Source organism: Balaenoptera ricei, chromosome 16 (genome assembly GCF_028023285.1).
Source record: "Balaenoptera ricei isolate mBalRic1 chromosome 16, mBalRic1.hap2, whole genome shotgun sequence".
NCBI lineage: Eukaryota > Metazoa > Chordata > Mammalia > Artiodactyla > Balaenopteridae > Balaenoptera > Balaenoptera ricei.
The window spans coordinates 13,665,509-13,692,717 of NC_082654.1; the positions used below are offsets into that span (position 1 = coordinate 13,665,509).

At 37.8% G+C, this 27,209-nt stretch overlaps 1 protein-coding gene and 1 pseudogene across 1 annotated transcript in view; both read left to right on the top strand.

Annotated features, from left to right (window-relative positions):
* The window catches only part of PDZD8 (PDZ domain containing 8), a 94,288-nt gene that overhangs the window by 9,024 nt on the left and 58,055 nt on the right, over positions 1 to 27,209 (top strand). The window contains exon 2 of the mRNA XM_059899129.1: positions 25,077 to 25,202. Coding sequence (XP_059755112.1) covers positions 25,077 to 25,202 — 126 coding nt within the window. The remainder of the gene's footprint in view (positions 1 to 25,076; positions 25,203 to 27,209) is intronic.
* Positions 12,647 to 14,053, top strand: LOC132350487 (gamma-aminobutyric acid receptor subunit alpha-5-like; annotated as a pseudogene).

Genomic DNA, 27,209 nt, shown 5'->3' on the forward strand with positions numbered 1-27,209 from the left:
GTTCATTGAATTTCATTAAATAGAATGTATAGAACATATTAACCTTTTTTTTAATGGTTGAAGGTTGTCATTATAAACACAGACTGATGATATATAACCCAGTTCTGATTGTAAAAGCAGTATTGAAGAGGAATGCCTTCTCCCCTACACATACACAGGCACACACACGCACTCGAATGATGCTGATTGAGGTTTCCAACGGTTCACAGTGCTGACTTCAAGGTCTGTCAGGCACCCAACTGACACCATCTCTCCTCCTCTCATTCCCACACACAAACAAAGACAAAACACAAATGTGTTTGCAGCCTTCTCTGACACTCCAGAAGCCTTGGTTTTTAATTTCACATTCTTAGGAAAGGTCCAATATTGATAAACTGCAGATTATCATCCTTCCCTTGGACTGATATAGAATAACAATAAAACTTATTTTCACTGGTTTGGTGCATAATTACCAGTTTTCCTGAAACCAGCAGAATGCTTTAGAACATGTATTTCTTCCCTAATCAGCACATTGGGTCTTTATGCTCATAAATTCTTCATGTATTGCAGGGAGAATGGAGCTGATGATATGGTAGGTGGGTTACTGGAATGCCCATGCTTTGATTTGCATAACTTTGATTTAAAAAAAAAAAAAAAAGCTACACAATTTCCCACTCCCCAGCATAATTCTTCGTGATATGTACTTACAACAAAAATGCTGATTAGCAAGCATAGTAAAGATGTTTTAGTTGAGTTTATTCTTTTGTATTAAGTACCTGTTATGTGTACTTGTTTCATTGGTGAGGTATGTGCCAGTTGAATAGGTATTTGTAACCTAAGTATGTTTAGAAATGGTGTTTCTGCTAGGATCAACTCCATATCCTCCTATATAATCTGCAATTATAAGTGACTATTGTTTTCTTTGCTGTAAAATCTTAAGTAGCAATAATGGGGGAGATATTATTTCTGTTTAGTAGCTGGCTATAAGAATCTCTGTTTTGAAAAATGATTGTGTTGTTTTCTTAGTACAGCTATTTCATGCAGACATCAGTATCTACTAAATAGTGCATCTGGTGTGGTGTGCTCACTCGTTCTTTTCACACAATAGCTTTTCATGCATCTTAGATTATACTCATACTTATTACTAAGGATGAATGTGGTTGCTGACTACACAGTCTCGCTACCTTAGTTATTTGGTCAAGCAAGTAAATAACTCAAAGCTTTTAGTTCTGTGAAACTTGCCGAGGCTGAAGTTAAGAGCCGTTCTTCCATAGCTAATTTCATTGTATGATAATTATTTTTATAATACACTGAAAATTTTATTTTGTTCTCACCATTATTAAGTACAATATTATTTTTGGAAAGTTTACAAAGATTATGTCTCATCTATTTTAATATTTGGAAAGGTTATTAGTTCTCAGTATTTAACTTTGGATTTTAATCAGAACTAGAATTGCAGACTCTTGACATGGGAAGAATTTAAGTAAATGTTTGTAGCAAAATATGATTCCTTTTGTTTACTGTTGCTGGAGTGGTAGATAGCACAGATTGAATTTAGTTCAGCTATTTTGAAATTAGTGAAGTGTAAGGAGAAAATTCATGACAATCTTAATCTGTAGTAAAGCCCGTGAATACAATTTATCTAAACTATAAGCCATTTGGGGGGTAAATTGCTTACTTAAAATACTTGAGTAAATTATTCAAACTATTTGAATTTTTTAGTATTATAGAGTTAGGATTTGGATTCATTCTGAGATTCATGCCAGTCAACAAGCATTTTAGACCAGAATCTGTGGTAATAATTGTTGGAGCCTCTGTGCTCTTAAGGTTTTTCTTGAAAGTAACTCAGACTCTTGCCCTGAAATAGTAGGATTATATGATGAGGAACATCTGTTTACTGTGGATTTCTTTTCTTTTTTTTTTTTTTTTCACACACACACACTGTATTTTATTTTTACAAGAGATAAATAGACTGACACCAAGCATTGTACATGGATGACCACAACAAAAGCAACAATGATTGCAATTACCAAACATGAAACACACTCATACTATGTCATAATATTGACATTCAGTCCAGTAATCCTCCACTGTAACAGCTCCTTTACTTTGCAGTGAAAATTGATTTGTATATTCTTTGCCTCTGAGTCCTTGTGGGATTTTTTTTTTTTAATTCAGACAGAAAGTCACAAAAATTATACTCATCCTCATCAGTTCACTCAGTCCCATGTAATTAATTTTTTTTTCATCTTGATCTTTTGTTAGCACTTTTATGAGTTCATCAGTTTTTCATTAGAGTTCTGAAAATGCTTATTCATTCAGTTCAGCAGTACAGTCAGTTACCAGAAACCTGTACTTGTCAGAGTCTTTTCCATGAATTTCTTGAAGATGAAACCCTTTTATAGGAACATATTTGCAAAATCATCAGAGTACACCCAGAACTGTCTGTAAATGACAAAAGACTTAAAAATGACCACAGTTAAAGATTTGATGAAAGCTCATAATAATGCAGTTGACAAGAAAATTAGTTATTTCTGAGATATACATTTTAAAGTAATAACTAGGATTATTACTTATAACATTATACCAGAACATATAAGATTTTTAGAAATTTCATGTAATGTCTGAAACATTTATATTAACATATTTCCATACATATTTCCATACAAATACAAATAAAAGATTTTTAGAAATTTCATGTAATGTCTGAAACCTTTATATTAACATATTTCCATACATATTTCCATACAAATACAAATATAAGATCTTTAGAAATTTCATGTAATGTCTGAAACATTTATATTAACATATTTCCATACAAATAACCCAATGAAAGTTTAGTATTGGTTGTTTTGTTTGTTGTTTTATACTGCACGTTCTTATTAGGCATCAATTTTATACACATCAGTGTATACATGTCAATCCCAATCGCCCAATTCAACACACCACCATCCCCACCTCACCGCAGTTTTCCCCCCTTGGTGTCCATATGTCCATTCTCTACATCTGTGTCTCAACTTCTGCCCTGCACACTGGCCCATCTGTACCATTTTTCTAGGTTCCACATGCATGCATTAATATACGGTATTTGTTTTTCTCTTTCTGACTTACTTCACTCTGTATGACAGTCTCTAGATCCATCCACGTCTCAGCAAATGACTCAATTTCGTTCCTTTTTATGGCTGAGTAATATTCCATTGTATATATGTACCACAACTTCTTTATCCATTCGTCTGTTGATGGGCATTTAGGTTGCTTCCATGACCTGGCTATTGTAAATAGTGCTGCAGTGAACATTCAGGTGCATGTGTCTTTTTGAATTACGGTTTTCTCTGGGTATATGCCCAGTAGTGGGATTGCTGGGTCATATGGTAATTCTATTTTTAGTTTTTTAAGGAACCTCCATATTGTTCTCCATAGTGGCTGTATCAATTTACATTCCCACCAACAGTGCAAGAGGTTTCCCTTTTTTCCACACCCTCTCCAGCATTTGTTGTTTGTAGATTTTCTGATGATGCCCATTCTAACAGGAGTGAGGTGATACCTCATTGTAGTTTTGATTTGCATTTCTCTAATAATTAGTGATGTTGAGCATCTTTTCATGTGCTTCGTGGCCGCCTGTATGTCTTCTTTGGAGAAACGTCTATTTAGGTCTTCTGCCCATTTTTGGATTGGGGTGTTTGTTTCTTTAATATTGAGCTGAATGAGCTGTTTATATATTTTGGAGATTAATCCTTTGTCCGTTGATTCATTTGCAAATATTTTCTCCCATTCTGAGGGTTGTCTTTTCGTCTTGTTTATGATTTCCTTTGCTGTGCAAAAGCTTTGAAGTTTCATTAGGTCCCACTTGTTTATTTTTGTTTTTATTTCCATTACTCTAGGAGGTGGATCAAAAAAGATCTTGCTGTGATTTATGTCAAAACAGTGTTCTTCCTATGTTTTCCTCTAAGAGTTTTATAGTGTCCAGTCTTATATTTAGGTCTCTAATCCATTTTGAGTTTATTTTTGTGTATGGTGTTAGGGAGTATTCTAATTTCATTCTTTTACATGTAGCTGTCCAGTTTTCCCAGCACCACTTATTGAAGAGACTGTCTTTTCTCCATTGTATATCTTTGCCTCCTTTGTCATAGATTAGTTGACCATAGGTGCGTGGGTTAATCTCTGGGCTTTCTATCTTGTTCCATTGATCTATGTTTCTGTTTTTGTGCCAGTACCATATTGTCTTGATTACTGTAGCTTTGTAGTATAGTCTGAAGTCAGGGAGTCTGATTCCTCCAGCTCCATTTTTTTGCCTCAAGACTGCTTTGGCTATTCGGGGTCTTTTGTGTCTCCGTACAAATTTTAAGATGATTTGTTCTAGCTCCGTAAAAAATGCCATTGGTAATTTGATAGGGATTGCATTGAATCTGTAGATTGCTTTGGGTAGTATACTCATTTTCACAATGTTGATTCTTCCAATCCAAGAACATGGTATATCTCTCCATCTGTTGGTATCATCTTTAATTTCTTTCATCAGTGTCTTATAGTTTTCTGCATACAGGTCTTTTGTCTCCCTAGGTAGGTTTATTCCTAGGTATTTTATTCTTTTTGTTGCAATGGTAAATGGGAGTGTTTCCATAATTTCTCTTTCAGATTTTTCATCATTAGTATATAGGAATGCAAGAGATTTCTGTGCATTAATTTTGTATCCTGCAACTTTACCATATTCATTAATTAGCTCTAGCAGTTTTCTGGTGGCAGTTTTAGGATTCTCTATGTATAGTATCATGTCATCCGCAAACAGTGACAGTTTTACTTCTTCTTTTCCAATTTGTATTCCTTTTATTTCTTTTTCTTCTCTGATTGCCGTGGCTAGGACTTCCAGAACTATGTTGAATAATAGTGGTGGGAGTGGACATCCTTGTCTCGTTCCTGATCTTAGAGGAAATGCTTTCAGTTTTTCACCATTGAGAATGATGTTTGCTGTGGGTTTGTCATATATGGCCTTTATTATGTTGAGGTAGGTTCCCTCTATGCCCACTTTCTGGAGAGTTTTTATCATGAATGGGTGTTGAATTTTGTCAAAAGCTTTTTCTGCATCTATTGAGATGATCATATGGTTTTTATTCTTCAATTTGTTAATATGGTGTATCACACTGATTGATTTGCGTATATTGAAGAATCCTTGCATCCCTGGGATAAATCCCACTTGATCGTGGTGTATGATCCTTTTAATGTGTTGTTGGATTCTGTTTGCTAGTATTTTGTTGAGGATTTTTGCATCTATATTCATCAGTGATATTGGTCTGTAATTTTCTTTTTTTGTAGTGTCTTTGTCTGGTTTTGGTATCAGGGTGACAGTGGCCTCATAGAATGAGTTTGGGAGTGTTCCTTCCTCTGCAGTTCTTTGGAAGAGTTTGAGAAGGATGGGTGTTAGCTCTTCTCTAAATGTTTGATAGAATTCACCTGTGAAGCCATCTGGTCCTGGACTTTTGTTTGTTGGAAGATTTTTAATCACAGTTTCAATTTCATTACTTGTGATTGGTCTGTTCATATTTTCTGTTTCTTCCTGGTTCAGTCTTGGAAGGTTATACCTTTCTAAGAATTTGTCCATTTCTTCCAGGTTGTCCATTTTATTGGCATAAAGTTGCTTGTAGTAGTCTCTTAGGATGCTTTGTATTTCTGCGGTGTCTGTTGTAACTTCTCCTTTTTCATTTCTGATTTTATTGATTTGAGTCCTCTCCCTCTTTTTCTTGATGAGTCTGGCTTATCAATTTTGTTCATCTTCTCAAAGAACCAACTTTTAGTTTTATTGATCTTTGCTATTGTTTTCTTTGTTTCTATTTCATTTATTTCTGCTCTGATCTTTATGATTTCTTTCCTTCTGCTAACTTTGGGTTTTGTTTGTTCTTCTTTCTCTAGTTTCTTTAGGTGTAAGGTTAGATTGTTTACTTGAGATTTTTCTTGTTTCTTGAGGTAGGCTTGTATAGCTATAAACTTCCCTCTTAGAACCGCTTTTGCTGCATCCCATAGGTTTTGGGTCATCGTGTTTTCATTGTCATTTGTCTCTAGGTATTTTTTTATTCCCTCTTTGATTTCTTCAGTGATCTCTTGGTTATTTAGTAACGTATTGTTTAGCCTCCATGTGTTTGTCTTTTTTACGTTTTTTTCCCTGTAATTCATTTCTAATCTCATAGCGTTGTGGTCAGAAAAGATGCTTGATATGATTTCAATTTTCTTAAATTTACTGAGGCTTGATTTGTGACCCAAGATGTGATCTATCCTGGAGAATGTTCCGTGCGCACTTGAGAAGAAGGTGTAATCTGCTGTTTTTGGATGGAATGACCTATATATATCAATTAAATCTATCTGGTCTGTTGTGTCATTTAAAGCTTCTGTTTCCTTATTTATTTTCATTTTGGATGATCTGTCCATTGGTGTAAGTGAGGTGTTAAAGTCCCCCACTATTATTGTGTTACTGTCGATTTCCTCTTTTATGGCTGTTAGCAGTTGCCTTATGTATTGAGGTGCTCCTATGTTGGGTGCATATATATTTATAATTGTTATATCTTCTTCTTGGATTGATCCCTGGATCATTATGTAGTGTCCTTCCTTGTCTCTTGTAACATTCTTTATTTTAAAGTCTATTTTATCTGATATGAGTATTGCTACTCCAGCTTTCTTTTGATTTCCATTTGCATGGAATATCTTTTTCCATCCCCTCACTTTCAGTCTGTATGTGTCCCTAGGTCTAAAGTGGGTCTCTTGTAGACAGCATATATATGGGTCTTGTTTTTGTATCCATTCAGCCAGTCTATGTCTTTTGGTTGGGGCATTTAATCCATTCATGTTTAAGGTAATTATCGATATGTATGTTCCTGTGACCATTTTCTTAATTGTTTTGGGTTTGTTTTTGTAGGTCCTTTTCTTCTCTTGTGTTTCCCACTTAGAGAAGTTCCTTTAGCATTTGTTGTACAGCTGGTTTGGTGGTGCTGAATTCTCTTAGCTTTTGCTTGTCTGTAAAGCTTTTGATTTCTCCATCAAATCTAAATGAGATCCTTGCTGGGTAGAGTAATCTTGGTTGTAGGTTCTTCCCTTTCATCACTTTAAGTATATCATGCCACTCCCTTCTGGCTTGCAGAGTTTCTGCTGAGAAATCAGCTGTTAACCTTATGGAGTTCCCTTGTATGTTATTTGTCGTTTTTCCCTTGCTGCTTTCAATAATTTTTCTTTGTCTTTAATTTTTGCCACTTTGATTACTGTGTGTCTCGGCGTGTTTCTCCTTGGGTTTATTCTGTATGGGACTCTCTGCGCTTCCTGGACTTGGGTGGCTATTTCCTTTCCCATGTTAGGGAAGTTTTCGACTATAATCTCTTCAAATATTTTCTCTGGTCCTTTCTCTCTCTCTTCTCCTTCTGGGACCCCTATAATGCGAATGTTGTTGTGTTTAATGTTGTCCCAGAGGTCTCTTAGGCTGTCTTCATTTCTTTTCATTCTTTTTTCTTTAGTCTGTTCCGCAGCAGTGAATTCCACCATTCTGTCTTCCAGGTCACTTATCCGTTCTTCTGCCTCAGTTATTCTGCTATTGATTCCTTCTAGTGTAGTTTTCATTTCAGTTATTGTATTGGTCATCTCTGTTTGTTTGTTCTTTAATTCTTCTAGGTCTTTGTTAATCATTTCTTGCATCTTCTCAATCTTTGCCTCCATTCTTATTCTGAGGTCCTGGATCATCTTCACTATCATTATTCTGAATTCTTTTTCTGGAAGGTTGCCTATCTCCACTTCATTTAGTTGTTTTTCTGGGGTTTTATCTTGTTCCTTCATCTGGTACATAGCCCTCTGCCTTTTCACCTTCTCTATCTTTCTGTATCTGTGGTTTTTGGTCCACAGGCTGCAGGATTGTAGTTTTTCTTGCTTCTGCTGTCTGCCCTCTGGTGGTTGAGGCTATCTAAGAGGCTTGATGGGAGGCTCTGGTGGTGGGTAGAGCTGACTGTTGCTGTGGCGGTCAGAGCTCAGTAAAACCTTAATCCACTTGACTCTGGATTTCTTGATTTAGTGTATAGTTGGGTAAGTCATGTAACTTGTAATTTTTGATACTGAATGAAACAAAAATCTAAAGTTTTTAAAGTTCTTAGAGAAAAGAATTATGTAAATGTTGAGGTGGCATTATTATTCACTTCTCTGTTATTTCTGCATAGGTCTAATGTAGGAATTTCTCCTAAATGTGCAGGTACAAATCATCTTTAATATATTTTCATTTAATAAGTTCTGACTTTAGTTAGGTGATTGGTTATGAACTAAGTGTAGCATAGATATGGATAATATTAAAAATCATTTATAGTTCAGAAAATGCTTTGCTACTTTTATTTGGTTAGAGAAAATTGAGGGGAAAGCTGGACATTTATAACCTTAAAGTATTAACTTTTGCCTCATTTCTCTTGTTCAGATCTTTTGCTGTTTCTTACTTCATATCTGGAATGGAGTTTTTGTCTGTTCAATACAGCTAACTGACTTAAGACAGACCTCTGTCTTATATACTTCATCTTTCTTATCTTTACATAGTAAGGAGGTGATAATTTTGGCATGAGATGTTTTCTTTTCCCCCATCCACTAGATTTCAGAAGAGATTCAGTTTACTCAGTAAATGTTTGGTACCATCTTTGTCCAGGGCACAGTGCACTGCAAAGAGAATTAGTGCAATGAGGGAATAAATAAAACAGTCCTTCCTTCCTTCAAGATTTTTTTTTCATCTAGTGTGAGAAACAATGTACTTAAAGTAAAATAATGAGTTACAACTTGGAATTTAAGAAGATTTGCCATGACTAAGAGTTGTTACTAATGGTTTTCAAAGTATGGTTTGAGGACCCCTTTGGACCTTGAGAGCCTTACAGGGCAGTCTACCAAGTCAAAACTATTCTCATTATAATACAAACATGTTATTCACCTTTTTCACTCTCGTTCTCTCATAAGTGTACAATGGAGTTTTCCAGGAGTTTCCTGATATGCGATGACATCATCACCCTGAAGGCTAATGGAATGTGAGCTTTTGTAGTCTTATGTTTAAAAGTATTATTTCTAGTTTCTAATGTGGCAAATATGAATTCATATAACCCATATAAACAACAGCTTTTTGGAGTCCTTAATAATTTTTTAAAATGTATAGGGGCGCTGTGAACAGAATATTTGAGAACTGCTGGTCTAACCTGAAGTTTATTTATTTTTTGCCATATGTAAAGGAGATATCCCTATTGCCTCCCTTTTCTGAGTCAGCTTTAATGAATATTAAATACATACATTATTTTTTGTTGCTTTATAGTGTTGCTTGTACATCTTGGTGTTGTAAGGAGCACAGGGCTGGGCGGATGTGTTGCAGTTTTGACTGTACCATTTACTATGTGATCACAGAAAGCTATTACTTGAACTTCCTCATCCTTAGTTTTTTCACATGTAAAATAAGACTTATAATGCTGTACATTGTTATGAGTTATGAGAATCAAGGATGTCTATGAAATTATTATGTAATTTGTAAATGTGCTAGAGTCGTATAAAGTGGTAATTTTTATGTTCCCTTATTCCAAGGCATGTATTGGAAAGCTGGTAGAGAGGAATAGAAGGAATTGGGATTTGAGGACAATTCTCATTGTTCTGCCCTTTTTGTAGCTTTGTGAAAGCTGAGAGTTTCAATTTAATTGATCATAGGCTACGGTAAGAGACCTTCACATTGTAGGTTGTGATGAACATAAAAAGATAGGTGATTTTTTAGACATGGTCAAGAGAATTACTTTGGTTCCCTGAGCCACTCATCTCATTTGATACTTTATCTCTCTCCTGCATAGGAGATCAGTTAACATTGACTCATCTTTGAGTCACCAGCTATTGAGTTCTGTTATGAGGGACTTACAGCCTCTATTATCACTCCTGTTCGACGTATATATAAAACCGCTTCAGAAAATTTTGAAGCATTTTAGATCTTGATCAGTCTGTGCAGAATTAGGAGTTTAGATAAAAGTGAACCTTTCATATTAGGTAGACGGTGTATGGATGAGCAGGTGGGAGAAGTTTCTTTGTAACAATATTTGTTATCCTTGTTTGTTTTAGTTTCATTACCACTTAGGAGTACTTTTTTCTCCCTAGGAGTACAGAAATTAAAATCATTTTCCCAAGTATGAACTTTGTCAGCCTAGTGCACACCAAGGAATTCCATAAATAGAACAATTCTGCATGGGTTTCTCCTTAAGTCAGTTTCTTAATATATTCAGTTTAATATAAGCCTTAGTTAAAAAGCTTAATGACACGGAGGTTTAAAGGTGATACCTAAGGTAGGAAAGCGCACTGGCTATTATTAACTTGTTTCCTTGCACTTGCAAGTTTATATCCTCACAAAGGACAACTAGTATAGTGACTGAAGTCATGGCCATAGGAAATCTGAAGTCCAAGGAAGACAAACAGCTATAACCTTGAACATCATACGTGGCGAATGCTGAGTCCTGATATGGTTCCTTGTGGAAGGGAAGAAGTTTGCTGTCTGACATGTCTCTAGGAGACCAGGCTTCAAATAAATAAATAGAAAGTTTGATAGGAAATATTTCCAGAGCACTTCACTGTGCCAGATGCTTTATGTGAACTTTCTCGTCTAATCCTTACAGTAACCCTAACATAGGTGCTAATTATTATCCTACTTTTACAGATGAAGAGACTGAGGCTCTCAAAGTTGAAATAGCTTGCCCAAGGTCTCAAAGCTAATAAGTATTGGACCTAAAATTCAAAACCAAGCCCTAACTAAAACCTGTGTCCTTAACACTGCTTTAAACTACCATGTCACAAAGAAGCTGAGAAGTGAGGGATGCTAAGTGCTTTACATTATTTCATGTAATTCTTATAACAGCACTGTGAGGTTGGTGTAATTATTATCCTCCTTCTGCATATGAGGAAACTGAGGCTTAAAGGCAAGAGTTTGCTCAGGGTCACATTGCTACGAAGCAGCAGAATGGGATCCCAAGCCAAGCTGTCTGGCTACAGAGTCTGCTCTTACCACAGTTCTGTACTACCTGCCATATATGTTTCCTCTCCTCAGGCAACTCCCTATTTAGTTGGGAGCAGTGGGAGGTGTGGGAGAACTACAGAGAGACAGACATGTAAATGGGGTGATTAGTGGCATAACAGAAGTGTGTATAAAGTGCTTTTAGAACACAGATGGGGAACCAATGACCAGATGGTGGGGGGTAGGGGTGCTGGTTAGAGAGGAGGTAACTCTGAAGGAGAACTTGAATAGTGATAAGGAGCTTACCATGTGAGGCTAGTTATGGGATCAGAGTGATTAGCAGGCAGACACATCTCTCAGGAGAAAATGTGGCTGTGTTAACCTTGCTAAGTGTGGAGGGGCTTGCTGTATGAATTGTCTTTTTAATGTAATATCAGTTGAATTGTCTACGTAAAATAGATTTGAAATTTAGGTTCATGGTTTACGAATATAGAAAATTAAGAATGTTTCGAACTGTTTGTACTTTGTTTTCTTTCTAGTTACATGTAGTTTTGTATTAGTGTGCCATACTTGGCATAATAATGTGCACCATACAAGTTATGGCTAATAGAGGTTTGTGATGATATTTAAATGCAGCAGAAGAACTCATTATTTAAAGGACCACCGAGGTGCCTCTGAAGAACGTTAATGAAGGCACATTCTGAAACGATCACCACTGATTTATCTAGTTTATATATTTGGTTTAGGAGATTTGGGAGCACACTTACGTTTCCTAGTTCCTAATGTGAGAGAGTCAAGACTGTCAGACTGAAAGGCAAAAACCACACAGAATTCCCAATTGCCTAATTTATATCTACTTGCTCTACTCTCTTCCTTAGGCAGGATGTAGTGCCGCTTGTATTCCTGACCCTGAAATAAGACAGTAGTCTCTGAGTGCCTGACTTTGATTGGTCTCTCTAGAATACAGTAAACATATTTGTTGAAGGGATGAGATGACATTTGAGCTGATTGTTAAGGGATAGTGTAGCTTTAGACATAGGAAGATGGGATGGAAGTTCAGTGTAGGTAGGAGAAATAGCAAAGGAACAGAATCAGGACACTGTATGATATCTTTAGGGATTCAGTAAGGAAGCCAGTTTGATGAGACTCAAGCACAGAGAAGGAAGAAAACCAGGATTTGTGTACCTGTTACATGCTGGGAATTCTACGAGGTGCTTCACATGTATGAACTCCCTAAATCTTTGTAATAATCCTGTGAGGTAGCGTTTTATTAAAGAAAATAAAAGACACAGACTTTTGTTCTCGGTTAAGGAAATAGTCTTTTGGCGGAGGGGTCTGCAGCAGGGCAGAGCGTGGCCTCGGTTGCGGTTGCGGAGCGGAGCCGCAGGGCGGCGGCGGGAGCGCTGGGGAGCACCAGAGCCTTTCGGCCCGGGAGGACTGGGGAAGTTCGCGCTGGCGGGATGGGGCGGTGACTCCGCACTGGCCTTCCGCTCCTGCCAGCTGGTTGAGAGCAGGCGGAGGAGGAGGAGGGGAGGAGGAGGAGGATGCACCCTCGCCAACGGCTTGCCTTCCTGGGCCGGCGCGCAGGCACCTTGCAGAACAAGGAGTAGCTTGCGGACTTCGAACGCGTGGCAAATATTTCAGAAAGCTTCAAGATCAAGGTGGAGAAAGGAACAGTTATTCTTCCAAATTCATCTGCTTCAGCGATTATTCTTATTGGGAATGGACAATGGAATGTTCTCTTGCTTTATCATGATCAAAAACCGCCTTCTGTTTTGTATTTCCATGAACTTAGCCAGTCACTTTGGCTTTTCACAAATGCCAACCAGTTCTGTAAAAGATGAAACCAATGACAACATCAAAATATTCACCAGGGTCTTGGATGGGCTCCTGGATGGCTACAACAGACTGAGGCCTGGGCTCGGAGAGCGTATCACTCAGGTGAGAACGGACATCTACGTCACCAGCTTCGGCCCGGTGTCTGACACGGAAATGGAATGCACCATAGACATGTTTTTCTGACAAAGCTGGAAAGACGAAAGGCTTCGGTTTGAAGGTCTCATGCAGCGCCGCCTCTCAACAACCTCCTTGCCAGCAAAATCTGGACTCCAGACACCTTCTTCCACAATGGGAAGAAGTCCATCACCCACAACATGACCACGCCCAACCAGCTGCTGTGGCTGGAGGATGATGCCACCCTGCTGTACACCATGTGCTTGACCATCTCGGCAGAGTGCCCAGTGCAACTTGAAGACTTCCCGATGGATGCCCATGCCTGCCCTCTGAAATTTGGCAGCTATGCATATCCTAATTCCACAGTTGTCTATGTCTGGACCAACGGCACAACCAAGTCGGTGGTGGTGGCAGAAGATGGCTCCAGGCTGAACCAGTACCACCTGATGGGGCAGACAGTGGGCACAGAGAAGAACATCAGCACCAGCAAAGGTGAATACACAATCATGACGGCTCGTTTCCATCTGAAGAGGAAGATCAGGTACTTTGTCATCCAGACCTATCTCCCCTGCATAATGACTGTGATCTTGTCGCAAGTGTCCTTTTGGCTGAACCGAGAATCATTCCCAGCCAGGACAGTGTTTGGGTTGACCACGGTGCTGACCATGACAACCCTCAGCATCAGTGCCCGGAACTCTCTGCCCAAAGTGGCTTATGCGACGGCCGTGGACTGGTTCATAGCCGTGTGCTACGCTTTTGTGTTCTCTGCGCTGATCGAGTTTGCCACTGTCAACTATTTCACAAAGAGAGGCTGGGCCTGGGATGGCAAAAAAGCCTTGGAAGCAGCCAAGATCAAGAAAAAGGAGTGTGAACTTACACTAAATAAATCAACAAATGCTTATACTACTGGGAAGATGACCTACCCCCAAAACATCGCAAAGGAGCAGGCCCCTCCCTGCAGGGACCTCAAATGCCTCTTCAGCCTCAGTAAAACCTGAAGACAAGACTTCTGAAAACAAAAAGACTTACAACAGCATCAGCAAGATCGACAAAATGTCCCGAATTATATTCCCAGTCCTGTTTGGCACTTTCAACCTAGTTTACTGGGCAACATATTTGAATAGGGAGCCAGTGATTAAAGGGGCTACCTCTCCAAAATGAGCTGCCATGCTCCCAAACTCCAAGACAGCCATATGTTCAGTGACGGGCACCAAGGAGAGGTTGAGCTTGGAGACCTCCCTTATTTGGGCACTATCTTTCAGGAAATTTTTGCATGTTTAATAATATGTACAAATAATATTGCCTTGATGTTTCTATATATAATGTCAGATGTTTCAAAGATGTCACATTGATAAATCAAGCCACTTTCTAGAAAAACAGGAGACAATGGCTCTGACACTCAGATGCTCAGTATCTTACATTGATAGTTTACAAACAAATATATTTTTAACTGTTCCAAGTGTTACCTAACAATGTTTTTTATACTTTGAATGTCATTTCATACAAATTTTCCCAGCAAATAAATATTTTAGGAAATACTCAATGATTATTACTTCACCAACTCTCACAAGGAACAAATTTCACAAAGAGCACATTTTTCATTGAAAAAGAAACTGTGGGCATTTATGTACAAAACTAATTACCTTTGATAATTCTTACTGTTCTGAAATTAAAAGTGCTGCATGATCTTATGTTAAGAAATAGAATAAACAAATATTTATGCAGACATTTAATAACAGAAATATATGGTATGTTAGATTAACAGATACAATGTTTCCCCAAGGAAAAATTTAACTGCTTAAAAAATATTTTTTGGGGGGGGTGGGAATGAAACTTACTTCTCTCCCTCCGACTCCCCCCACTAACTGAACAATGACCAAGAAAGAAAAGATCTTAAAACAAAAAGTAGTGTGATGACAGTCTTGGCATTTGGCCTGAGCATCCACTGTCTGGAACACTGACCATACCTCACTGCAGCCAGTGTGTAGTGCTCCAGTGGTGAGAAATTGTAAATGAGTTATTTTCCATTTTATTTCATGATTGACTTATTGCTCTGTTAGGTTTTGTATATGAACCTTAAATGTTCATTAAAAAATAAAAAATAAAAATAAATAAATACAGGAAAATAGTCTTTTTTAAGAAGAGGAAACACAATTTTAGAAGTCATAAAATTCTAAGTAATCGTTGAAAACCTGAACCAAGCCAGTGGGGAACACAGAAGAAAAGTAGAAGACATATTTTAGCAATATGAAGTTGGGGAAGTGGAGGTGGAACTGGTTGGTTGTGAGAAAGGGGGAAGTAAAAGGTAACTTCAGGTTTCTTAGAGTCTATGAAATCAGTGGTGCCAGTAAAACAGGAGAGGAGGAGCAAGTTGGAAGAAAAGGTGTTCCGTTTACTTTTAAGCATAAATATATGGAATTTGTAGAAGCAGTGAGAGCAAATGATGTTGCTAAGGAAAATATAGAAGAGAAAGGAAACAGGAGGAGAGAACCCAAGTTGTTTTAGTATACACAACAAACTTCTTCTAATTCTCCATTATGGGAAATTTCAAACTTACTCAAAAGTTAAGAATTCAGTGAACCCCCATTATATGTAGCCAGACAATCATTAACTTGTGGCCACTTATGATCATCTGTATCTTCCCACGCTCCCCTCCCTTGATTATTCTGAAACAAATCTCTAAGGAGTTGGGACCATAATCTATGTTTGTTTGTATGATTCTAAATTTTGTGTTCTTTTTTTTTTTATTTATTTTTTGGCTGTGTTGGGTCTTCGCTTCTGTGCAAGGGCTTTCCCCAGTTGCGGCAAGCGGGGGCCACTCTTCATCGAGGTGCGTGGGCCTCTCACCGTTGCGGCCTCTCCCGTTGCGGAGCACAGGCTCCAGACGCACAGGCTCAGCAGCTGTGGCTCACGGGCCCAGCCGCTCCGCGGCATGTGGGATCTTCCCAGACAGGGCCCGAACCCGTGTCGCCTGCACTGGCAGGCAGACTCTCAACCACTGTGCCACCAGGGAAGCCCTAAATTTTGTGTTCTTTATACAACACCTTCCCTCCTTGACGAAGCCTCATCCAACCTCTACCTGAATATTTTTAGAGATAGAAGGCATGCAGTGCATTGAGACAGTTGTGTCCTTTTTGACTGGCTCTAATTGTTAGAAAGTTTTCCCTTTTATTGAGTTGAAAACTAGCAGATTTATTATTTTGGCAAGGACACAAGAACCCATGCTGAAGTTAAGAGTAGATTTAGACTGCAGAATATTTTTATATTGGGTTTGTAGTAAACCCTTTTTCTCTAAAGATCACAGTGTTTGCAAACGGTTTTACTGCTGCCATGTGATGGAGATGTCACCAGCTGGCATTCAGGGTGCTTATAGAACAGTCTTGAAGAAACATCTTGGAGCAAAAACATATTTTAGATGTTAAAAAAGAGTATCTCAGATCCACATATGAGAAGAAGGCTTGGCGTCTCTTGTAGGTGTAAAATTTTAAATATGTATTTTAAAAATGTTATCAGAGTAACACATATTTTTAAATTAAACATGTTTTTTCTTTTAAACTTTTACTGAAGTGTAACTCACTGCTTAAAAAGTACACTAACTGTAAAAATTTAGTTCAATGAATTTTTACAAAATGAACAAAACAGCATTCAGAACAAGGAATAGAATTATTACCAGCAACCAGAAAGTCCCTCATATGCTACGCTACCTTCCCTGCTCTGCCTAAGAGTAACTACTATCCTGACTTGTTACCACCATTGCTCTGGGTGCAGGGCAGGGAGGTGCCTGTTTCTTAACTGTACATAAATTGAGCCATAGTGTTTACACTCATCGTTTTTCTAACTTCTTTGACTCAACAGTATGTTTGTGAGATTAATTCATGTTATTGTGTATTGATGTAGTTTGTTTATTATATTTGCTGTGGCGTCTTCCACATGTACCTCAATTTATCCCTTCTATTGTTGATGGACAGTTGGATATTGCTGTTATGAATATTCTTATACATGTTTTTTGGTGAACATTTATGCATATTTCTATTGGATATCTAGGATTGCTGGGTCATAGGTTAAGCATCTATCCCTGTGTAGCAGATAATTGCCACACAGTTTTCAAGGTAGTTACGGCACACTAGCAGTTTCACATCATTTTCAACATTTGATATTGTCTGTCTTTTCATTTGAGTTAATGTACATAATTTAAAAATCAAATATAACAGAAGGACTTAGAATTAAAATCAACAATTACTTCCCTAAACCCTCTACTTTCCTCGCCTAGGTCACACTCTTCAGAAGCAACCATAAGTACTATTTCTATTTTTAACAACTTTTAAGAGGCAGTGATTAATAACACAGGTTTTGAAGCCAGGCTGCTTAGATTCTTTTCTTGGCTTCACTACTTATTAACTGTGTAACCTTGAACAAGTTATTTAACCTGTGTCTCAATTTCCTCATCTACAAAATGGAGATTAATTATAGTACCTATCTCATAGAATTGTGAGAATTAATAAATATAATGACTTTTATTATGTGGTAAGTACTCAGTAAATGTTAGCTATAGTAATTAATTATGATGTTACCTATATTTTGCTCAACGAAGTCATACAGCTGTCTTGATTCAGCGACTTTAGATATTTTCTATTGATTGACTTCCTGCTAAGATAGATGAAGATTTAGCTAAGTGATATCCTCTCTCACCTTCCCTTCTGTCTTTTCCCAATCTAGTTATGTCACTATTTTCAATTCATTCATTGAACTATATCCTTATTTATATATAATAACATTTATGTTCTTTTCAGACTTAAATCTTCCTTGATTGAAATATTTATGTTATTGTTACGTCTATACAATTTTTTTATTGCAGAGCTGCCTAATATGCAAGTTTATGCTTCCTTTTCTATATTCCAGTTTCAAAATCTTTATGCCATTAAAGCACTATGTTCCTAGAGTCAAGTTTGAATTCTTTTTTATTCTCTTACCAAGTTGCCTTAACCAAATCTTCAAGCTTTAATTGAAAAAATGAACCTCTTCCTTCTCATGTCTTCTGCCTCTTCTATTCATTCTCTATTTCCTGGAGATCTCCTTCTTGGAGTTTTCATCACCTTCCCCAAATTGGACTTCTCTCTTGCTTTGCCAGACCTCTGTCATCTGGGTTTAGGACATCATTGCCTTCTTGACTTGGAGCCATTATTTTCTGGATCACTTTCTTCTTTCTTGCTTTAGGCCCTCATTTTGCTGGCATGTATCTTCATATAACTTTTTAATAAAGTATGCAGTCCTGCAGCAAGGCTCTTTGTACTCTCTGAACCTGTTGTGTGAAATGGGGAAATGATTTGCAACCGTGCCTCACCATGTTATTGTGAGTGAGGATCAAGCACAGTAATATATGTGAAACCATGACCATCCTTGTCAGATAACTTCAGACCAGGTTTAGAGCATGTATTCCAGCAGGTCGGTAGTCAAATCAGCCTCAGGAACTATAGACGAGGCTCCAGAGTTATATTTGAGTTCTTTTATGGACAAATTGTGTCCCCCAAAATGTTGAAGCCCTAACCCTCAGTGTAACTGTATTTGAGGTTATAAGACCTTTAAGGAGGTAATTTAAGTTAAATGAGGTCATAAGGATGGAGCTCTAATCCAATAGGACTGGTGTCCTTAAAAGAAAAGGAAGAGATACCAGGAGTATGCGTGCAGAGAAAAAAGTCGTGAGAGGATACAGCAAGAAGGTGTCTGTCTGTAAGCAAGGAGAGAGGTTTTACCAGAAACCAGCCCTCTTGGCACCTTGATCTTAGACTTCCACTGTGAGAAAATAAATTTCTGTTTTTTAAGCCACCCAGTCTGTGATATTCTGTTGTGGCAGTGCTAGGAAACTAATATAGGTTCCAGTTTTGGCTCCAGTGTATAGTGTTTGTGAGACCTCTAGGACTGCTTCCTAATGTACAGTGTGCTAATGCCTGGTTTGGGGGGATTAAGTGAGCAAATAAATGCTTTATACAGTCAGTACCTGGTATGGTAGCCATTCAACAAATCTGTGTTTTTCGTAAGCCTTAAAAGGGGCTTTAAGTTATTTTAATGGAGCTGTGTCATTTATGGTTTTGTTTCTTTAATCAGATAATTCTAACTAAACATTTACATACCAAAGCAATGACAAGAGCAATTATCTCTGGGTAACTGGGTTAAGTTTTTTTTAAAGTAGCTTTATTGAGATATAATTCATACTCCATATAATTCACCTATTTAAACCTACAATTCAGTGGTTTTTAGTACATTCACAGATATATTACAACTATCACCACAGTCATTTTAGAACATTTTTATCACCTCAAAAACAAAACCCCATACCCTCAACCTATCATCCTCCTAGCCCACCTACCACCCCCAACCCTAAGCAACCACTGATTACTTTCTGTCTCTGTAGATTTCTCTATTCTGGATTTTCATAAGAATGAAATCACATAATTTGTGGCTTTGGGGCTTACTAGCTACCTACCTCTATTTGAATATTTTTTCTGCTCTTCTCTCTCTTCTCCCCTCCCCTCCTGCTGGCACTCCCTTTATGTGTATGTTAGTATACTTAATGGTATCATTTCTCTAAGGCTCAGTTTATTTTTCTTCATTTTTTTTCCTCTGTTCTTTGGCTTACATAACCTCTGTTGCTCTGTCTTTGAATTCACTACTTTTTTTTTCTTCTGACAATTCATATCTACTATTCAGAACCCTTTTGGTGAACTTCAAAATTGCATTGTACTTTTTTTTTAAATTTTATTTATTTTTTGGCCGCTTTGGGTCTTTGTTGCTGCACGCGGGCTTTCTCTGGTTGTGGTGAGCGGGGGCTACTCTTCGTTGTGGTGCACAGACTCCTCATTGCGGTGGCTTCTCCTGTTGCAGTGCACGGGCTCTAGGTGTGCAGGCTTCAGTAGTTGTGGTGCACGGGCTCAGTAGTTGTGGCACACGGGCCTAGTTGCTCCGTGGCATGTGGGATCTTCCCAGATCAGGGATTGAACCTGTGTCCCCTGTGTTGGCAGGTGGATTCTTAACCACTGCGCCCCAAGGAAGTCCCTATTGTATTTTTCAACTCCAGAATTTCCACTTGTTTTTTTTAAAAATTATGCTTATATCTATTGATATTATATATTTGATGTGACATTGTCATAATACCTCCCTTTACTTCTTTAATCATGCTTTAAAAAATTTTTTGTGAACGTATTTGTAAGGGCTATTTTGAAGTCTTTTTCTGTTAAGTCCAATACCTGGTCACTTTAACTGGCAGTTTGTGTTGACTGCTTTCTTTCTGCTTTATGGATCATGCTTTCCTGTTTCTTTATATGCCTCATAAGTTTTGTTGGAAACCAAATATTTTAGATAATATATTGTAGTAACTCTGGATACTGGTCCCCCTCTCCCCAGATTTATTATTTATTTATTTGTGTTTTAGTGATTTGCCTGGATTATTTTAGTGGAGTGTTAAGTCTCTGACATTGTGCCTTTTGTTTTCAACAATGCCCTGGGACATTGTTCTACACACAAATCCAATCAAAGTGTGGGAAGAGTTTAGGAGCTGTTTTATGTCCTGCCTTTCCCTCTCCTTCTCCCTCAGCAAAATCTTTGAGCCAGGGCTCTGGAGCTAGGGTTGGGGACAATGGCAAGCTTCTCTGTGAGTGAAACCCCCACTCTAGCTGTTGGACACTAGATGGAGGTGGGATGAGGGGTGGTAGCAGCCTGAGGTTCTCTTGGCTTGCCTCTCTTGGCATAGAAGCACTGTTTCATGAGCCAGGGCAAGGACAATCAAGGCCTCAGTATTCTTAGTGTGCTGTGCCCAAGGTAGAGTCTCTCTTTCTCAAGTGGGAACTCGGTCAAAGAAAGGAGCTCCCAACTTCTTGACCATTCTTTCCCGGAACTTAGCCTAGTAATAGGTGGTCGAGGACCAGATGAGAAACATTGATGCCCTGCTCTTAACCAGGAAGAAAGCCCTCTGACAGGGTGCTGGGGAAGTGAGGCAGCCTGTGTTCTTCGCTTCAGCAGTCCAGAGTGGAATCTCTTCCCTGCTGAGCAATCTTGGCTCTAACACCACAGACTCTCACCTTTCTTACCATATTTCTATAGGTTTTCTTGAATGGAAATTTCTTTGTTTGCCCTTAGGACCATTTCCAGAGGCTTTAATATTTGTTTTAATAATTTCACCAGCTTCACTGGGAGCAGGTCAATGGAGTGTCTCATGCTGTCATTATAAAAGTCCATCTTCCCAGGTTGGTTTTTAAAGTTTTCTACAAGAGGAAGTACAGATAGCTTGTAAAAGAAGGTTTGAGTGAGGGGAAAAGAAAGGGAACTTGAGTGAGAAAACAATGACATTTTTAAGTTGATAGGTTCACAGGAGATATAGGCTAATGAAGGAAGGATTCTGTGGTATGATGGGAAGATAAAAGGAAGGGATAGAAGTAGCCTACTTCATTGTTTGAATTCCTTTATGAGTTTGGGCTATTTAAAGACTTGGACTAAAAGTTTTGAAAACCAAGTGTTCTTTGTGAATGTTTGGTTTCTGTTTAGTAGCTTGAACAAATAGCTTTTGTTTTGTTTTATTGATGTATAGTTGATTTACAATGTTGTGTTAATTACTGCTGTACAGCAGAGTGACTCAGTTATACGCATAGACATTCTTTTCCATTATGGTTTATCACAGGCTATTGAATATAGTTCCCTGTGCTATACAGTAAGACCTTGTTGTTTATCCATTCTATATATAAAAACTTACATCTGCTAACCCCAACCTCCAACTCCATACCTCCCCCAACCCTCTCCCCCTTGACAACCACCAGTCTGTTCTCTCTGTCCGTGGTTCTGTTTCTGTTTCATAGATAGGTTCATTTGTGTCATATTTTAGATTCCACATATAAGTTATATCATATGGTATCTGTCTTTCTCTTTCTGACTTACTTCAGTTAGTATGATAATTTCTAGTTGCATCCATGTTGCTGCAAATGGCATTATTTTGTTCTTTTTTATGGCTGAGTAGTAGTCCATTGTATATATTTAGCACATCTTCTTTATCCATTCATCTGTCAATGGACATTTAGGTTGTTTCCATGTCTTGGCTGTTGTGAATAGTGCTACTGTGAACATAAGGGTGCATGTATTTTTTTGAATTATAGTTTTGTCTGGATATATGCCCAGGAGTGGGATTGCTGGATCATATGGTAATTCTATTTTTAGTTTTCTGAGGAACCTCCATACTGTTTCCCACAGTGGCTGCACCAACTTATATTCCCATCAACAGGGTAGGAGGGTTCCCTTTTCTCCACAGCCTCCCCAGCATTTGTTACTTGTAGACTTTTTAATGATGGTTATTCTGACCAGTGTGAGGTGGTACCTAATTGTAATTTTGATTTGCATTTCTCTAATAATTAGCAGTGTTGAGCATCCTTTCATATGCCTATTGGCCATCTGTATTTCTTCTTTGGAGAAATGTCTCTTTAGAACTTTTGCCCATTTTTCGATTGGGTTGTTTTTGTTGTTGTTGAGTTGTATGAGCTGTTTGTAAATTTTGGAAATTAAGCCCTTGTCGGTCGCATCATTTGCAAATGTTTTCTTCCATTCTATAGGTTGTCTTTTTGTTTTGTTTATGGTTTCCTTTGCTGTGCAAAAAAGCTTGTAAGTTTGGTTAGGTCCCATTTGTTTATTTTCATTTTTATTTCTATTGCCTTGGAAGACTGACCTATGAAAACATTGGTACGATTTATGTCGGAGAATGTTTTGCCTATGTTCTCTTCTAGGAGTTTTATGGTCTCATGTCTTATGTTTAAGTCTTTAAGCCATTTTGAGTTTATTTTTGTGTATGGTGAGAGGATGTTGAACAAGTAGCTCTATCCCACTGTTTAGTGTGTTATTTTAAAATGGAATACATTTTTTCTGATTTTAGTTTATTTTTGTGCATAAATCCTTTTAGCAAACCCCCTAGAAGCATTAATAAACCCAAATTAGACTTTTTTTTTTAAAATTTTTTATTTATTTATTTATATTTATTTTTGGCTGTGTTGGGTCTTCGTTTCTGTGCGAGGGCTTTCTCCAGCTGTGGCAAGCGGGGGCCACTCCTCATCGTGGTGCGCGGGCCTCTCACTGTTGCGGCCTCTCCTGTTGCGGAGCACAGGCTCCAGACGCGCAGGCTCAGTAGTTGTGGCTCACGGGCTTAGTTGCTCCGCAGCATGTGGGATCCTCCCAGACCAGGGCTCGAACCCGTGTCCCCTGCATTGCCAGGCAGATTCTTAACCACTGCACCACCAGGGAAGCCCCCAAATTAGACTTTACTACTTATCACATTGAAGTCACACACCTGTGAGAAATTTTTTAATCAAATTTTAGGGCTATACTTGACAAGAAAAGTTGATTCATAGAGCAGCTGTGATTTAGCAAACTTGGATTATTATATTCAAAGTTGCTAGTGTATGTAGTGCTTTTTGTGATTTTTTTTTAATAGAGTGACAGTTATATGTTCTTCAGGAGCCATAAGGCTTGTTTATTAAAAACACTCAGCTACAACATCGTATTAACATGATAAATGTAGTTTCCTTTTTTCCTCTCAAAAATTTGGTGCCAGTCTGTCTGAATCAAATGATTTCAATGGAAATTAGGAAACTAAAGGGGCTTTCTGTTTTCCATCTGTTTCCAGAAGCAAGAGAAAAGCACTGAGCATGGTCTGTATACCTCCTTATCTTTCCCTAAGAATTTTTTCTTTAATCCTGTTCATTGGGAAACCGTAAAATAGTATTTCTCCCTCTATCAGTATCTTTCAGTATAAATTGTTGTGGGCTATTCATATTTTCTAAATGTTTGTTTCATTTTTTATGTTGGATTTTTATAAATCAGATCAATACATACTTCAGTCCTGATAGTGTGTGTGAGGGGTAAAGATAATTGTGAAACCAGGTCACATTTGAGATTTCAAGGCATAAGTGCCCAGCAATTTAAATGACTGCAAGATAAAGAAGAGTGAAAGCAGTGCATGTGGTCTGCTGTGATGTAGGACCTAAAGCTGATTATAGAAAGTGTTTAGGGTTTGGGTAGGCTTTGAGGAATAGGGAAAACCTCCAGTTGGTACAAAAGGCTTGAAAGCAGGAATATGCATGGCATCTTCTGGGTACATGAGGTGACTACACTTCCTAGATTGGAAGGTTTCTAATAAGGAAAAATACCATTGGAAAGATTAATTGTGGTAGACCTTGAATATGAAACCAAGAACTTTTGACTATCTTTTATACTGTGTGTGGTTAGTGAGAAGGCATTAAAGCTTTTGAGCAGACAAATGTCATGTCTAGTGACAGCGTGTAGGGTTAGTTGAAAACTATAGGCCCTCAAGCCCAATTTTCTCATTTTCTTTGTCCTTTGCTTTAATGGAGGAGTATGAATTATGTTTCAAATTAAAGTTTTTAAAGCTTACAGTTTATAACTCACCACAAGCTTCTACATAAAACCCAAGAGTATTAACAGTGAGCACATAAAGACCTGAATAATTCATAGGTAACTGAAGTGTTACGTAGTCAACTAGTCAAACTAGCTTGAATTCTGGTTATGCCACTCACTGTGTAATGTTGAACAAATTCTTTAACCTTTCTAACCCTCACTCTTTTCATCTGGAGAGGGAAGCTAATCATATTGCCCACTCAGGATTTTGAGCATTGAATAAGATATAAAGCATGTAAAGCTCTTAGCACACTGCCTGGCAAATAGTAAACATCTCTGATAAATACCTTTGCTGCTGTTAATTGTTGTTGTTGTTATTATTATTATTTATCATTATCTAGTACTAATCGCTATCCAATTTTATTGTTTCCATGGAACATTGCATTCTGAATTTTGATCTTTTACTGTAGGAACACTCTTCCCATCGGGTCCAGAAAGAATCTCTCTCCTGTCCCACCCAAGTTTCAGGGCCCACTGGTGGCTTCTAGATTTTCTTTTCCTTTGTTCTAGGTGTCTTGCCTTGTCAATGAGGGCATGCCAAAAAACCAGGAAGTCTGGGTGCCACCAAGAAGGCACTATTTGCTGCCAGTTATGGGGGAGTGTGGTAAGCTCTGGTTTTATAGGGCACATGCAGTATTAGATGTTTGTTCTGTGTTGTTTTCCTACAGGTAGGTTTTGTTATTACGCTTTAAAGTGTGGTGTTTATTATTCAGAAATTTAGACTTATCTTTACTTTTGTCAGGTTTAAGCCGTTTTTCCCATTCCAAACCTTGCAAGGATTCGAAGAAGATGATGAAGAGCATATCCATATACAACAATGGGCACTTACTGAAGGCCGCCTTAAAGTTACATTGTTAGAATGTAGCAGGTATGTTCTTTGTTTTGTCATTACTACATTATAGGAAAGAAAGTACACTGAAAATGTACTTGAGCAGTATTTGTGTTTATTCCCCACTGTGTTAATTTATATTGTATTATCTGTAAATTCTTTAATTGTAAATTTCATAAAAGTAGTCCTTTCCAACTTATAAAAAATACAAACTATATTTTAGAAAGCATTCTAATGGTGGGGGTGATCATTTATCCTGCAGTAATTTCCAAACTTTTTCGATACCTAATGCTCTGTTGGCATATTTCTTACTACCTATTAGAAAGCTGTTCATAGCATAACAGTTTTGAGAACTGTTTTTGATAATTGGAAATACCCTGGAAAGTTGCAAAACCAGACTTGTAAACTCCTGTGATTCTTAAAATTTTAGAGCTGGAGGGGAATCTCAGAAATAATCTTGCCCAGCCTCTTTATTTTTCCAGCCCCATAGTCTAAGCTGTGTTCATACTTTGCTTGAACTACTTACTACATTAGCCTCCTTACTTATCTCCTAACACTGGTTACCATTATGACAACCAGAATGAGCTTTTCAAAATGCATATCTGATCATCACTTTCCTACTTAAAATTCTCTAATGGCTTCCCCATTCCTCTTAGAATATAGACCCAAATCTTTTTCATGGCTTGCATGCCCCTCTTTACCTCTCTAGTTTCTTTCTCCACCCAGCCCCTCACTCACAGTGCTTCAGCCACATAGGCCTTCCTAAGAGAAGAGGTTGGCAAACTTTTTCTCTAAAGGGCCAGATAGTAAATATTTTAGGCCTTGTGATTCACATGGTTTCTGTTGCAACTACTCAACTCTGCCTTGTAGTGTGAAAGCAGTCATAGATAGAGAACAGGTAAATGAATGGGCATGGCATGGCTGTGTGCCCATAGCACTTTATTATATGAATTTTATAATTTTTGTGTGTCATAAAGTTCTTTTGATTTGTTTTTTTCAGCCATTTAAAAATGTGAAAACCATTGGTAGCCCACAGGCCGTATAAAAACAAGCAGTGGACTGGATTTGGCCCATGGACCATAGTTTGCCATTCCCTGCCTTAGATATTTTAACGTACCAAGCTCCTGTGTTGACTCTCCACTATTTTCCTGGCTGAAGGCCCTACCCCATCTTCTGTTCCTTGAGACTAGCGTTTCTTGCTTCACCTTAAAAGCTGCCTCCTTACTGTGTCTCCTGATCATTCCAACTACAAATATACTATCCTTATGCTACATTTCTGTGACCACTTATTTGATGCTTAATCACTCTATTTTTATTTTCAGCCCATAATAAAAAATAAGTGCTTGAGTCCAGAGGTTTTATTTTATACCAGATATATCTGTATCCTTGCTAATAGGTTAATTTTGAGTATACTAATAATATGCTAAATATTTTTTTAAGTCTTGGAGTGAATCAATATTGTGTACGATTATGTCAGAAAGTCTAGTTTAAAGGGAATTCTTTTATCAAAGAAAGACTGAATATGCTGTAAATTTTGTAAAAGGGACTGCAATGTACAGTAAAATGATATATACAATAAAAATACGGCTCTACATAAGTCTGAATTTGAAGTAGCTAAGCCAATACGCTATGGTAAGCATAAGTATTAAATATCTAATTATAATTTGGGCTTGTCATATTATCATTTGGAAGGATGTTTTTCAAGTGGCCTGTGTCTGAGGAAATTTTGGACTGATACTTTCTTTCAGTGAATTTTCTTATAGATTCACAGGCATCAAAATCATACCATTGGATTACCTTTTCCAAAATAATCATAGCAACTTCTAAACATTTGAAAGGCAGCTTTGTACAAAATTTCTTGACTCTCCTGTTGTTAATTCCTACCTACCTATTCACCTGCCCATCCCCAAACTTGCAAAGATAGCCTTGAAGAAGATTGATTGATTGATTCATTGAACAGATATTTAATGCAGTATATATGATGTGTAATAGGTACTGTGCTAGGAACTTTAAAAAACTAGTTCTTTTGTCTTGGTGTTGCTGATG